This window comes from Lolium rigidum, chromosome 4 (assembly GCF_022539505.1).
Source record: "Lolium rigidum isolate FL_2022 chromosome 4, APGP_CSIRO_Lrig_0.1, whole genome shotgun sequence".
Lineage (NCBI taxonomy): Eukaryota > Viridiplantae > Streptophyta > Magnoliopsida > Poales > Poaceae > Lolium > Lolium rigidum.
This window is the reverse complement of record NC_061511.1, coordinates 176,625,684-176,640,544: the sequence shown is the minus strand read 5'-3', so window position 1 is coordinate 176,640,544 and position 14,861 is coordinate 176,625,684. Positions and strand designations below refer to the sequence as shown.

The 14,861-nt window shown below is 44.6% G+C and overlaps 3 protein-coding genes across 3 annotated transcripts; 1 reads left to right on the top strand and 2 right to left on the bottom strand.

Annotated features, from left to right (window-relative positions):
• Nucleotides 1-1,337: 1,337 nt before the first annotated feature.
• On the top strand, nt 1,338-3,736 carry LOC124705730 (abscisic acid 8'-hydroxylase 4-like). Its single transcript, XM_047237437.1, has 8 exons — nt 1,338-1,575; nt 1,723-2,120; nt 2,477-2,660; nt 2,771-2,850; nt 2,931-3,093; nt 3,171-3,277; nt 3,361-3,479; nt 3,563-3,736. The coding sequence occupies exons 1-8, from the start codon at nt 1,374-1,376 to the stop codon at nt 3,669-3,671; spliced, it is 1,362 nt and encodes a 453-aa protein (XP_047093393.1). The 5' UTR covers nt 1,338-1,373; the 3' UTR covers nt 3,672-3,736.
• A 709-nt stretch (nt 3,737-4,445) lies between these two features.
• Nucleotides 4,446-8,060, bottom strand: LOC124706404 (D-xylose-proton symporter-like 2). The gene is made up of 14 exons (XM_047238068.1): nt 7,877-8,060; nt 7,607-7,722; nt 7,370-7,448; nt 7,229-7,288; nt 7,051-7,117; nt 6,830-6,954; nt 6,616-6,717; nt 6,167-6,535; nt 5,999-6,046; nt 5,708-5,770; nt 5,308-5,388; nt 5,117-5,215; nt 4,791-4,928; nt 4,446-4,702 (listed from the first exon to the last, which is right to left on the bottom strand). Exons 1-14 carry the CDS (start codon nt 7,886-7,888, stop codon nt 4,574-4,576), a joined length of 1,488 nt encoding a protein of 495 aa, XP_047094024.1. The 5' UTR covers nt 7,889-8,060; the 3' UTR covers nt 4,446-4,573.
• A 595-nt stretch (nt 8,061-8,655) lies between these two features.
• On the bottom strand, nt 8,656-11,182 carry LOC124646443 (probable NADH dehydrogenase [ubiquinone] 1 alpha subcomplex subunit 12). The gene is made up of 5 exons (XM_047186555.1): nt 11,007-11,182; nt 9,890-9,916; nt 9,717-9,808; nt 9,326-9,435; nt 8,656-9,056 (listed from the first exon to the last, which is right to left on the bottom strand). The coding sequence occupies exons 1-5, from the start codon at nt 11,093-11,095 to the stop codon at nt 8,892-8,894; spliced, it is 483 nt and encodes a 160-aa protein (XP_047042511.1). The 5' UTR covers nt 11,096-11,182; the 3' UTR covers nt 8,656-8,891.
• Nucleotides 11,183-14,861: the final 3,679 nt, after the last annotated feature.

Below are 14,861 nucleotides of genomic sequence, written 5' to 3'. Positions count from 1 at the left end.
GTTTAATCTCAAACACTCTAGCCTGCAAGTGACAATCGATAGGGCTTTCTCTACTCTGAAGAACAGGTTTAAGATCTTTGATCAGAAGCCATTCCATCCTTTCTCCACCCAAGTGAAGCTTGTTCTTGCATGTTGCATTCTACACAACTGGATCTTGCGGTGGGATAGTGATGAGTTCTTCCATGATGAGAAGGACGTGACGCCAGACAACATTGACTATGGCCACGGTGTTATTGAGTGTGACATTTAGGATTGAAAGAACAAGAGGCGGCAGTGGGCCGACGACAGATAGAAGTACAACCAGGCTCTGAAGAAAGAAGGAAGAAGACTATCATTCCATCGAGCACTCCTCTGCTCCTCCTTGTGTTGTGTTGAACACCAGTTTGCTTATAGCTAGGGAAACATCTTAATGAACTGCTATTTTCTAGTAGTTAGGGAAACATCTTAACGAACTACTATTTGTTAGTAGCTAGGGTTGAACGACGTTTATTTTACCGCTGCCCATTACCTGCATATTCTGCTTAGCCATTCATAGAACTACGTGGTACGGTCACAAAAAATGCCAAAGATTGCAACCAAACCTGCCGATATTCTATCCACGTTCACGGAACTGTGCTTTGCGGGCTTTCAAACAAAATGCATAAATGGGCCAGAAATGACTTGTTGGCATCCAATTTAGATGCACAACATGACTTTAAAGTTGACCCAGTCCATCATGACTCTAGGAAGAAGATCTCCACATATGCGGAAAAAAAGGGTGCGAGGAACCAAACAGGTCCTTGCATTTCTCCTCTAGCTAGGTAGGTTAATCATGAAGTGTGTGATGATTGAAGGCCATATGCCCATTCAGATGCCGGGCAACAAGTCAGACCCCAGTTAGTGGGAATTTAGCTGGGATCCTCTCGCTTGAGATACTCCTCGGCTAGAGCAGAATATGCGGTCAGTCAATGGTCGAGAAACACTGAAGTGAGAAAGGTACTAACTGAATTTTGGTTCGTGTTGGTTGGTTGGTCATGTCTGCCTGCCCTGTAAGCTAGATCATGACGACAGATTGCACTAGCAAACGAAAAAAAAAAGAATCCGGTGGCATCTCGTCGACACATGTGCCTGCCTATTTGCATGAATAATAGTGAGATGATGATACCCATCTTGAAACTCAAGCAGAGGCCAGCAGGAAAAGATGCAATGCAACTATGCAAGTGGCCGGGGTTGGAATCCATCAGATCATCCATCGGGCACGTACGCGTATCCTTGCCGGATCCATCGGCATGATTGATCTGGAGAATGCACGCGCGCATGCTTTCCCTACATATGCATGCGTGCCAGCGCTGGTGAGATCACATCAGTTAGCTTGCTCGGGCCGGCGCCCGGAGATGATGTCGACGATGACGACGATGGAATCAGAATGGCGCCTTGCTGCTCACATCTTGCTCTTTTCTGCCGCCATCGGCGGCATCACGTACCTCCTCCACCGCGCCCTACGTAGTTTCCACCTACGACAAGAGAACGGGAGCCCGCCGCCGGGAGGCATCGGCAGCTGGTGCCGCGGCTTCGTCGGGGCGGAGACGCTCTCCTTCCTCGCCGACAACAGCAGCGGCAGGGGCTTCTACCACTTCGTCCACACACGCGCGCTCCGCCACGGCGCCTGCTTCCGCACCAGTCTCTTCGGCCGCACCCACGTCTTCCTCCTCTCTGCAAAGGCACTCGCCGCCGCCGCATGCCTCCTCGCCGCCGACCCGCCCCACTTCGCCAAGCGCTACGTCCGCACCGTCGCCGACCTCCTCGGCGAGCACAGCCTCCTCTGCACCTCCCACGATACCCACCGACGCATGCGCCGCGCCGTCGCGGGCCTCTTCGCCTCGGCGTCCACCGCCGCCTTCGCCGAAACCTTCGACCGTCTGACCACCGGCCAGCTGCTTGCCACCCATTTTCAGGACCGGGTCGTCGTGCTGGACGTCGCTCTGGACGTAACTTTCAGAGCCATCTGCGAGATGCTCATCGGGCCGCAGGATGACTCGCAGAAGCTGGAGCGGCTGCTGAGCGACGTCATGGACGTAACGCAGGCCATGCTCGCGGTGCCGCTCAGGCTGCCTGGAACAAGGTTCTACAAAGGCATACAGGTACCTGCCTACCTACTCTTTCATTTTCTGTTTTTATGCTATTTCAAATTCTCCATTTTAAAATAAGTGTCGCAATATTTTATATATACGGATGTATCCTGTATCTACACACGTCCGTATCTAGATAGATAAAGTTGGGAAACTTATTTTGAAACAGAGTGGTAGTTAACAACTTGTCAGTCGCTGCTGAGAGCCGTCCAATCTATGTATGATGCTGGACGATCTTGATCCGACGGTTATGAATTCTCAATCGATTAACCAGTAGTTATTCCCATGTTTGAATGATTTATAGCTAGCTTCTTGATGCCAAATTGTTGTTTGTGTTACATCAAAAAAAAAAATGTTGTTTGTGTCAGGCAAGGAAAAGGATCATGGATGTCCTGAGGCAAGAAATATCCATGAGGAGACAGAGTAGCCTGAAACTAGATCGTCGCGATGACTTCCTGCAGACCCTTCTCCTCAAGAGCCATACGGATGCGCCTGAAGAAGCGCTCACGGATGAACAGATTTTGGACAACATTTTGACACTCATAATTGCAGGTACAGATGTGAGGAACCTAATTTAGTTGCTAATGACAAAGAAAAATATGTTTCAGTTCAGGCGCATGATGTACTAAAGCCTTGTGTTCGTAAATTGTAACTGAACGCAGGGCAAGTGACAACAGCAACGGCAATCACATGGATGATCAAATATCTGGGTGACAACACAGACCTCCAAGAGAAATTAAGAGTGAGTGTGTGAGGAGGTGTATACATAACCAATATATGAGTTCATTTCTTGATGGCAATTCTCTCTATATACGTATGCAGTCGGTTCAGCTTGATCTGGCATCCAAGCATCATGGTTCACCTCTTACCCTCCAGCATCTGAATACCATGGACTACGCATACAAGACGGTCAAAGAATCCCTAAGGATGGCGACCATAGTTTCTTGGTTTCCGAGAGTAGCGCTCAAGGACTGTCAGGTTGCAGGTAACTAAACTTCACTAATCTCTTCTTTCTGCTTGCTCGAAGATGTTGTTTATTAACAGAGATACAAGTAACAACAGGATTCCACATTAAGAAGGATTGGATCGTAAACGTCGATGCAAGGTCCATACACTATGATCCGACCATCTACCATAATCCAACGATGTTTGACCCTTCCAGGTTCAATGTATGTACTGTAGGCCTTAACAAATTAGAACTATAAATAATAATTTTGTGACACTGACTTTTAAATGGTGTTGTTGTGGACAGGATGATATGAAGCCATACAGCTTCTTGGTATTCGGAGCGGGCGGTAGAACATGTCTGGGAATGAACCTTGCCAAGATTATGATGCTAATATTTCTTCATCGCCTCGTGACCAATTTCAGGTGTCAACTTTAAAGCAAAATTTCTTTATTTGATGGAAAAAGATTGACCTATAGAGTTAAACTGTTTTTTGGGGTGTTTTCAGATGGGAGATGGCCGACCATGACACAAGCCTGGAGAGATGGGCAATGTTTCCAAGGCTTAAGAACGGCTGCCCAATTTGTCTCACACCAATACACAAGAAGATGTACTGATGTACTACTAGTAAATATATCAAGATATGCACCACTTTATGAAGTTGTGAACAATGTCTATGAGCTAGCAATGTGTTTTCCCTTAGTTGTTAGATACTACACATGCCGGCCAACACGCTGACAAATTCTTGATTCCTTTTTTTTTGGAGTGCCAAGCCATGACCAAGGGTAGCTAGGTGATAGTTCCAAAATTAAGTCAAATAAAAGAAGGGAAAGGCACAATGCAGCGTTGCTACGCCATGTATTTATTGCCATGTAAGCAATGCAGGAATGCATGGTATAACCATGTCTATTAATCTACTTTTTGTAATAGTTATTCTAAATTGGTCACTAGTCTGAATTCATATGAGAGCACAAAATAATTGCCTAGCATATATATTTCTAAATGATCATGTTTCTCCGGTAAAGGCATAGAGATATCATACAACTTATATGGACACACCATCAGTCATTGCAATAACTCTGTATTCTTAATTGTCACTGTATGTCTCATACAATGTGTAATCTTTTCCATATGGCTTCATTTTCTCATATCACCAACTTGGTAGGTTTTGGCACATATAAGCGCTCGAACAGCTTTCCACCAGGGTATCATTTCCTCAATTCTCATCGACCCTGGGGGTGTTTACACAAACATTTTAATGTCCTCGGACCGTTATTTGCCCGGACAGATTTTCCCATTGAGACACCCCTTTGTTAGATTTGACCGGTTCTGTGTGTTAGCACACATTTTTATACCCTTCAGCAGTTTTTCGCTCATTAAGATTATGCTACTTGGACACATTCTATGTAGATATATTTTACTCGGAGATAGATAAGTGGTTTTCTCAATGTAATACTATGAAGCTTACAAAATCCGTGGAGAAGAGCAATAAAGAAGATGACATTGCGGACAACAGGGTCTACAGTTTGGCTTCAATTTCTTCCAGCGTGAGCCCTTTAGTTTCAGGCACGATGCAGAATATGAACACAAGAGAAGCCACCGCAATCACCCCGAACGAAGCAAAGAGAACCCCAGTGCCAATCAAGTCCTGCAGCACAATGCAGAATAGCAGTCAACTAACTTGATAGTACATTCTCCATGGTGAAACCCACAAGGAAAGAACAGCAGGCTCATACCTCTAGTGGGGAGAAAGCAAAAGTGACCAGGGCATTGGAGGCGAAGTTCACAAGAACAGCAACACTCAGTCCACGCCCCCTCAGTTTCAGCGGGAAAACCTCCGAAATCATAAGCCAACCAATCGGACCAAATGATAACTGCAAATTAACCTCATCTCATTAGTCAGACAAAAAAAACTCACAGGTAAATTTCATTTTTGCTGAAACTTTGGTGTGGATGCAAGCCAAGTACTATTCCACAAAGCCAAGGCCAACTATATTCCTCACTGGAACCCTCGTGTACTTGTTTTTATGGGAAAATAAGGGTAAGCTGACTCTGCAAGTACCTGGTAGCAGCCAACATACAGTAGAAGTGCTATTACAGCCACATAAGAGGCACCCGAAAACAAGGTATAGTATGAAGACAGCAAGAATAGGGCGACAGCCTGCAGGTAACAACAAAAAGTTGAGTAAACGAATATTAACGAGCGCTTTGGCTGTATTAAATAAGACATCTACATGTTCAAGGCAGACTTACAATTCCACTAACACCACCAATGAGTAATGGTCTTCTGCCAAGTTTGTCAACCACAAGAACAGCTACTCCAGTCATAATCAGCTACAGAGATGAAGCCAGAATGTCAGCAATATCTTGTTATTTCTTCAACAGAAACAAGGTCATGTGCAATTTAGTGGCAAACAGTTAAGACTAATTTTATTATGCATTTATCAGCATAGTATGAAAATTTAGCTAGAGATATACTGGCCAGAATTCAATTAAAAATAAGATGGACCCACTGTGTGTAATAGTATGTTGAGTTTCTGTCAAAGCATTCGCAATTTCAGTCTGAAAGCTCTAAACCAGCTTAAAGTGGGTATATATCAGTGCAGGATATTATTAGGTTTCACTAACTTTATGCAAAAGTATCAGCACGTACCTTCAGTAAGCCAAGAAGAATTGATACACGAGTGGCATCAGATGCTCCAGAGAATCCAGCACTCTGCAAGCAAATAGTGATAGCTATGATTAATGCAGAAAGAAAAGAAAATAACGCATATGTTTCAAGGCAAGACCCTGTCAGTCCAGCTAGCCCTACAAGATTGGCAATGCTTTGTAGCGCTGAACCCCTTTTAACATGAAGGAGCTTCCATTGTTTGGAGAGCCCAAATTTACCACAAAGAAATGACATAATTGAACTGAATAATTTCATATGCGAAAGTACCAGTACCTGAAAGATTGTCGCAGCATAGTACAACACACTTGGTTGACCAGTGACCTACCAAATATATAGAGCACGACGAAAGAAACGCCATATTAAAATCATCCTGATGTCATGGAAGGAATGAATAGAAGGTAGGAGCATACAGCAGTCAAATAAAAAGATTAAAGAGCCTACCTGCTGAAAGAACACCAATCCACATCCAATTATCATTGCTTTGAGACATTTTCCTTGAAAGACCTCACTGAAGCCTGCTTTTTTCTCTTCGCCAACATATGACAGCTCATCCAAAATCAAATTAACCTGCTCTGAAACCAAATCAGGTGAAGCTTGACCCCTCAATCGACATAAGCAACGTGTAGCGTTGTCTTTTGTCTCCCGCAGATCTCCTTTCCCTTGTGTGGCACATAACAGAAGCCACCTAGGTGAAGCAGGTAACCAGCACATCCCAATTCCCATGATTACACATATCGGAGTACTGGCGGCGTACATGTAGCGCCAACCAGATAGCACTTCAACATAGAGATTACCTACTATATAACCAAGCTGCAGAAGGAAATGGAAAATAAGTAGGCTGGAAAATGAGTGAGTGGTAAAGAGGGGAAAAACATTGAATCTGCACTTACAAGCATCCCAAGAACAATAAAGAACTCCTTGAGAGAAATGAGCATGCCTCTAATCTGACTTGGAGCAGTCTCTGCAATATACATTGGAGCAGCGTGCATAGCCTAACAAAAGCGACTCACATAAGGCTCATGCAGAAATGTATGTGTCCATAATAATCATATAATTTGCAACGTGAACTATGAGATAAAGGAGAGCATCGTCCGGTTTTATTACCAGCCCAATTCCTATGCCATATAAAAAGCGACCAACCACCATGATAAGGAAATTAGGAGCCGCCGCTGTGAGAAGAGCCCCAGCCAGATACGAGATAGAAGCAACAACAAGCTCTCTGCGTCTTCCTGTGGCAAGTAATAGGCATGAAACATATCAGAACACAAGACCAGATTGCACCGAAGAGCATGGTTCAGAGTACGAGGGTGGCAGGGCAGACGTACCCAGAAAATCTGCAATGGTAAATGCCGTGGCGGATCCGATCAAAGCACCATAGAGTGAGCCGCTAACCTGCATCGCCGAACAGCAGAATGACAGGCAAAGCACAGAGCAGATTAAATGAGGACAAACTCGGTGAGACAGTCATATTAGAGTCTGATGTGATGCAGAGTAGAGTATTACCACGAGTCCAGTTTGCACTGATGACAGGTTGTACCATGTTGTACCACTGGATGTGGAGGACTGCAATTCGAGTAGGGAGATAATTATGAGCAACTGCAAATAGTGGTGGTGGTGGTGTGGACAGAGTAATGGGTAAGTAACCTTGAGCGATATGGTGGCACCAGATGTTGCCCCGATGTCATAGCCATAGAGAAGTCCACCCAAAGCTGGGAAGAAGAAGCTACAGATAATTCACCGAACCATTCAGACAAGTGTGTCAGGTACACAATTATTTTTGGTTGCAGAGTAAGTTGATGGTTTTGCAGTGTTAGTAAGTCGGAAAAATAAAGCTGAATCAGTCAATTGTATTCAGTAAAGAGGAGAGAGAAGCGGGCGTACGGGAGGATCGCGGCGGAGACGGAGTAGGCCTCGCAGGCGGCGGTGAGCAAGGGCCTGGTAGCTTCGCAGTCGTCGGACGCCGGGGAGGAGACATGGATCTCCACATCCCTCTCGTCCTGCACACGGAATTGAACCGCCCGATGAATTCAATCGAACAGCCGACAGACATACACCAGTGGAGCTATGAACCTCCCTAGTGGAGTAGCTACAAGGGAAATCGCTTGGCCAAGAAACCTGGCTGGGTGAGGAGGAAGAAGAAGAAGTACTAACCTTGGACGCCATTAATCTTGATCCTGTGCTGCGCTAGCGCTGAAGTTTGCAGTTCTGAACTGCCCCCTTGGCTTAGGTGAGGCCGCGGGAGGAGGAAGGGGGTTAGGTAGCCTTCCAGAGTAAACTAACGAATCAATCTCCAGTGGAGGTGTCTCGTACACGAAGATTTAACTATAACCAAGTAGTAGAAGAAGGCACTGGAGCAGTCACGTCGTCGTCCACACGTGCTCTTTCTACATAACCCCACGTCTCTCTCTCTACTACCTCGCTCCGTCTCTTCATTCTATTTTATCTGCACATTTGGCCAGCCCGAGCAGATTGAGTTTCTGTCCGATCTTGATATGTTTCTTTTGAGAAAGTCAACCATCGCCGCTACGAGTACAAGCTAGCAGTTGCAACTTTGGTTAAGGGTAGCTCATCACGTGTACCACGCGATGTTGCAACTTGCAAGTTAGCAGGTGAGGTTATTTCTTTTTGTGCACTGGAGAGAGGATATGCTATTCAGTAGAACCTCTGAACCTTGCTTCCGACAGTACATCTCTGAGTTTAGTCTAGTCTAGGGGAATGATCTTTTACAGGAGTCGCTACCGACCGGAGCTGATTTCCTAGAATCTCCGAGTTTCATACAAGTGATATTGCAAGGACCTTAAAGCAGCAATGTCTTGTAGAGGTTTCATACATTAAATGAATCTTGATGTACGAATGAACAGCAAAAACGCCACCGAATTACCAACAATATTGTTGACTTCCACCATCCCAAAATACACACACCATGCACATCTGTAAAGGAAATATTTGATTTCAAACACAGAGAACTCGTTCACCACAGTTTTCTTGTTTGGCACATCCCCGCAGGGATTAAATTTTGTTCAGTGCTCAGCGGTAGCACAGGGTATTCAGTAACAGATACATTATTCAGGTTCAGTGCATGGAACAGAGATGTCTGGCCAGTCTCAGATCCACCAACCAAACCAAACGCAAAATCACAAAAGAGGATTATCGGGTACCATTGAGATCAGGAGGCCTCCTCTTTCTTCGGTTCCCAAGGCTGGTACCTTGTCCAGTCCCTTTGCCCTGGGTTTAGAGCATGCCCCTTGGAGTGGTAGATCAGATCGTCGCCCTGTCCGGTGTAGTTCTGTCTGTGCTCCATGATGTACTTTTTAGTCTTCTCCTCCAACAGCTGTCCCAAAAGAAAGAACCAATATTAATATGAGCGAACCTGTTTTGAGTTACAAATAGCATAAAACTAAGATAAGTTTTCGCATCCCCAATTATTCCAAAGCATTATACACACGCCTAAATGCTAATTTATTTCTTACATACACATTCGTCCAAATACCTCGCCTATACAGCAGATAAATCATTTATGTAAACTGTAACTTATATCAGAACACCCAAGCGTGCAATTTTTGCAGGAAATAGCACACGCAACATTAGAGGAACACTTGCCTTATCCCCAGTACTGTCCGTAATGTGGTGCAGCCATCCATGCCATTCAGCAGGCACTTGGGATGCATTGTAACGACCCTTGTCTGCATACTCTACCCACCTGTGCCTTCCTGGAGATTTAATAATATTTAGTTTTCCACAACATTGTCAGCAATCCTCATCTTTATATGATCACTAAAGAGCAAATTTCCCGATCTCGGGCATTAGAAAAACGAAAAAGAAAACAAGAGGTGGGATATCATAATGATGGTGAGTAAGCGTCTGATAAACTGCTCTTTTTAACGTGACAATGTATATCGTTTATTATGTGGTCAACATTTCTAATGTGGGCATACAGCAGAATTCAAGATTAAGAATATTGTAGTATATCAACTAGGGTAAAGCTACTCACCATACTGCGTGTCGTGTACTTTCTCATAGTACTTGTTTCCGAAACTGTCAACTCCTACAAGGGTTGCGCCAATGTTGTGAATTTTGGTTTGCCTGAAAAGAAGACAAATCTGTTCGGTGACACAAAATCACATCCCTTCCTGCAAAATTGGAGAGATTGGTGGGAGGGCTTACAGCAAGTTTCCGTCAGGAAGGCATTTTCTGCAAATAACACCATGGTAGAACATTAGAAGCATAAACAAAGCAACATGTGCAGAATTTAGCGTTTTCCCCAACTACGGGAAACTAGTATTTGTACATAACTAAAGTGATATAGTATTAACAAGAGGAAAGTGTACATGGTGACACTCCTTCACTGAATAGCGATAGATCTGTAGCAATTCAGAAAATTGAAAAGAATGGCAGTGCTTCCTTTTAAAGAGTAGGGATCCCAACTGGAAACATTAAGTTGTAAGCAATACTCATCAGAGTGAACTATGTATCCTGATGAAAGGATATACTTATCAGCCGCAGCGCAATGCCGGTCGCCTGTTTTCACTATGAAGATACCTTAATGTGGGAGTTCCAAACTGGCTTGATCTAATTGCAATGCGTAATTAGGTCCCAAAATATTATGTTTCTACGATGCTAAAGTGCCTAGAGAAATTAAAGTCCTCCTGCTAATTCGGGAAGGAGAAACAGCATGTAGAAGGTGAATTTACTAGGGGCAGGCAGCGCAAAACCATGCCTCGAGTGGGTTTATAAGGTGATTTTTTTTTAAAGAAAATAGCATCCTAAGCACTTGAGTTGTAGTTTTCCCAGGCTTCGGAAAGTTTGTGTCCGCCACTCCGTACATGCAAAGTTTGCGGAGCAAACGAATACAATAGCCTGCCAACGGTATGAAACTTCGTTCATCATATATTCCTCCCATATCCCTCACTTTCTTGCTAAGTTGTATTGCGATATATTGCCGAGTACAATTATGATCCATGCAGTACAAGATGATTTTGGCATAAACTGCCTGGACCAAGAGGAGCAGCTGTGTCTATGATCTCAGTCCTTGCAGTCCCAGCAAATATCGTTTGCAGGTATGTAAGTTGTTGGGTGTTTTAGGCATTTGAGGAGTATGTGCTATTGCTGACCATTTCGTACCCTTTTGGTTTCAGTAATTTGGATGCGAACGAATCTAGCGAACTACCGCAAGCAGTAAAACCATAGGCGACGCATTGGAATTGGAAAAGAAACCCTAGATGCAGCAGAGGCGAATCTCAGATCCAGGACGGAGGGAGGGAGGGGGGAAGGAGAGTCTTACAGGTATCCCTCGTCGCGGGCGTAGCGGAAGAAGTTGACGAGGCCCTTCTCCCTGATGCCCTGCCACACGCTCCGAACCACCGCTGCCATGGATGGTACCTTCGCCTCCTCCGCCGCTCTCCCTTCGTTTACCCTCAATGGCCGATGCGATGCCTCTCTCTCTAGAATCGAAGGTAGGAGGAGGTCGTAGGGGATGCGGAGCAAGACAAATGGGCCAGGCCCAACAACTCTTCTTACTTAAGCCAGTGATGATGGGCTCACATTTTGTCAGTGAGCTGAGCCACGTAATTATGAATGCTACCATATTCTTCTTCTTCCTTCTTTCTTTTGAGCATTTTTTTTTTTTGAAATTGGGTTGTGTAACTTAGTGAACATAATCAAGGTTACAAATACCATTACAATCTCTTTGAACTTGGATCCCTCCTAGGATCCAAGTTTTCTTATGGTTGTTCTCTCAGAATAAGATCATGACTAGAGATAATCTGAGAGCTAGAGGTATTCCTAAACCCATGAACTGTGAGATGTGCTCTGAGTTTGAATCAGTTCACCACCTCTTGTTTGAATGTATTGTGGCTAGATCTATTTGGAACTTATTTGAAGAGATTTTTGAGGTGCATGTTACTAACTTTGAATCAATTGCTTCTAAATGGCTATGTAATTCATGCACTTTAATGTAGCTTCTTCAATGCTTCGTGGAGCCTATGGCTTAATAGAAATAGTTTGGTGTTTAACAAAACCACTTGGATTAATGTGAAACAGGTGTGGCGAAGGGTTCTCTTCCTCCTTCGGGATTGGCTGAAACCTTTCAAAGAGCTAGAATCTGGAGAAAACTGGTCGATTCATGGACCTGCTTCGCTAACCGGCTTAAGAGCGCCTCTTTGCCTCCCAGTGGGGTGAGATGTCCCTCCTTCGACCTGGATCTCTTCCCCGGAACTCAAGCTTCGATGGCAGAGCGTCGCCGGCCTACCTCCTGGACAACCCTGGTGACTCCCATAAGATTCATGTGGTCACCTGATTCGAGAGGGAGAAGAAGATAGTCTCAAGAGGACGCCGGCAAGAAAAAGAAAAAGTCGGAGAGTTTGGGAGTGTTGCTGGCAACCTCATTCTGATCATTTTCTCTGTAATGGATTTAGCTATCGTATGTTCCTAGCCTGCACTTTATTTCTTTTTAGATCTTGTTCCCAGGTGTGCTGGTATTTCGGAGATTGGTTGGGATGGCAGCCAATCTCCCCAAGAAAATGCCTGTTCCTGTTTTCGTCTATGTGTGGTTTGTACTCTGTAAAACTTGGCTTCCTTTTTCAATGGAAAAAATGGAGCTGGGGGGAGACCCCTGTTGATCTAAAAAAAACAATCTCTTTGAACACGTTGTAACGAGTAGGGAGGAACCGAGTCAAGTAACACACCCCCAGAACCCACACTTCTACCGGATTTAGCAATATCGTTGAGCATGTATTCTTCTTCTTCCTCAGTCATCGAGATGATCAAAAGGAATTTGAAGTATTAACTCAGATCTCTGCATGAAAAAGGCTTCTCAGTCAGATCTCCTTATAGAGCGCTGAAATGGAGTATTGGGTTTCCCCTAAAAAAACCCTAGAAGTTTAAAATTCCTGCCGAGGTTAAAGTGGTTCTAATTTGGATAACTATACTGACTAAAGATGTTTTGCATGGGAGGGGACTGGATGTGTCAATTCTGCATTTCACATTTACTCTTTTCTTGTCCCTTTTTTCGAAATGGGAGCATCCGCCCCATCCTCTACATCAAACTCATGGCCTTTATATTATTGCAGAATTCAAAATGTATCAGTTTTAGAACTCTTTTCTTGTCCCTTGGCACGATATATCTGGAACACAATGTTTTGTGTCTTTGGTTTTATATGTAAGCCAAGACATGTCCAACACTTGTTTAGTGGTTGGACTAGAGGGTTTCTAAAAAGGACAGACCAACTATATGTGTGGGTGATGCAGTAATACTTTGGTCAATTTGGAAAACACGTAATAATGCTTGTATTAGATCAAAACCTGATGATCCCCTTGCAGCCCTTGCAGTGACTAATATGATTGGACAATTGGTTTCCTCATGGGACATTTTGCAGGTAAAGGAAACAAACCGCAGTGCACTCATCTAGGGATCCAAGTTGTTCGAGCGGTTCTCACAAGTGAAGCTTTCCGCGCAATGAAGGTGTGGAGACCAACAGTTTGGAGTCTTGCTGGCTAGAAGAAGACTTTGTTGTAGTTTCTTACTTTTCTGTGTCCGATGTTTGTAGTAGGTTCTGATCTGAGGCCCAAAAAAGATACTTGGATAATCTAGCTTTGCTACAGTTTGGGTGGCTTGATGCTCGCGGTTGTAAGAACTATGTTGAAACTCTTTTTGAGCTTCTTTTCTTTCTGTGTTATTGTTTTTATTTTACATCTTGTAGCAAACCTATGGTTTCTTCAATGGAAATCGGGAAACCCTTTATCTCAAAAAATGGTGTCCTTAATTGTAGCATTCGATGACGGAGAACGTGTCATGTTTAATAGTATTCTCCCATCTCCATCCATGTCGGCATGGCCTTCGTGGTCGGTGGTAAGGATATACTGGTGTCTTGGATTATCATGTTTTTTATTCTTGCCATGGGCTTCTCCTTTGCTGGTCTAACGATGATGCGGTGTTTGACAGCCCATGCATGCGAGGAGTGTGTCCTCGGCCATTTTGTGTTCCGTTGTCTTAGACTGATCATAGTGGAGAGTAACTTAGACTAGTAACATATGCCATGTTACTAGTCTATGTTACTACCTTCATAGTGGTAGTAACTTATATGTGGTGTCATGCATTGTATTATTTATTATGTTGTAGACTCATCTTGCCATGAGGTGTGTGATGTTATGTTAACATAGTTAGTTACCACCTCACTCTCTTTCTTTATTTATTAGCATGCCATGTCACCAAAATACCTTGAGATGTGTGATGTTACTAGCTATGTTACTCCCACTACGAGCAGTCTTAGATTCTCACTCTCCGTGGTGTGTGGTGGGTGGCTCAATCGGATATTCAGAACATTTGAGGTTATTCAAACTTGTGTAAGCGTGGTCTTCTATGAATTTTTTATTGGATGCATGGAAGAACATCAACAAGTGATTGGTGGGGCTAAAGATGGCGAGTTCAGAGTGCTTTGACGTAACTGTAGAGTTTGTGAATGTTCTTTGTTGCTTTTGTTTCAGTTTCTTCATTTTGATGTTACTTCTTCTCTTAATTGAAAACCTTTATCAATTAATGCGTCTCAAACCAAAAACAAACACTAACCGACTATCTAACTTTCCAGTTTGTCAATGTTATCTATGGAGTAGCTGATGAAGAGACATACTTTCTCGCAAAGATTGCTTCGTGTGATCCCCCATCCCAACAGGAACCCTAGCCCCTTAGCCGCTCCCGCGAGCGTCAAGGGGCTCCCAGCGGCGCCCTCCCTCATCACTCTCCTCCCCCTCCTCCTCCTTGCCGCCGCCTCAGCGCGTCGACAAGCGAAGCCCGTGCGGCGCCGGGGCCCCTCTCTCCCCCTCGTGCGGTGGCGGCGGCGCGGGCTGGCGCGGCCAGTGAGGGCGTCGTGCTGGTCGTGGGGCGCGACGGCGCGGTTCCTGCAACAGCGTGGTGGCTGCGAGGCCTTGGCGTGCTCGGGGCGGCAGCTCCCGGAGTGGTCGGCGGTAGGCGGCGAGCTCTGCGCGGCGGCCTGGCGGTGCACGTTGATGGGATTCGTAGCATAGAAAACAAAAAATTTCCTACCGCAAGAACGAAACACAAGCCAAGAGCTAATCTAGAAGACGGTAGCAACGAGGGGATCACGAGACTAACCCTTGAAGATTTCCAAAACCTACGAGATTA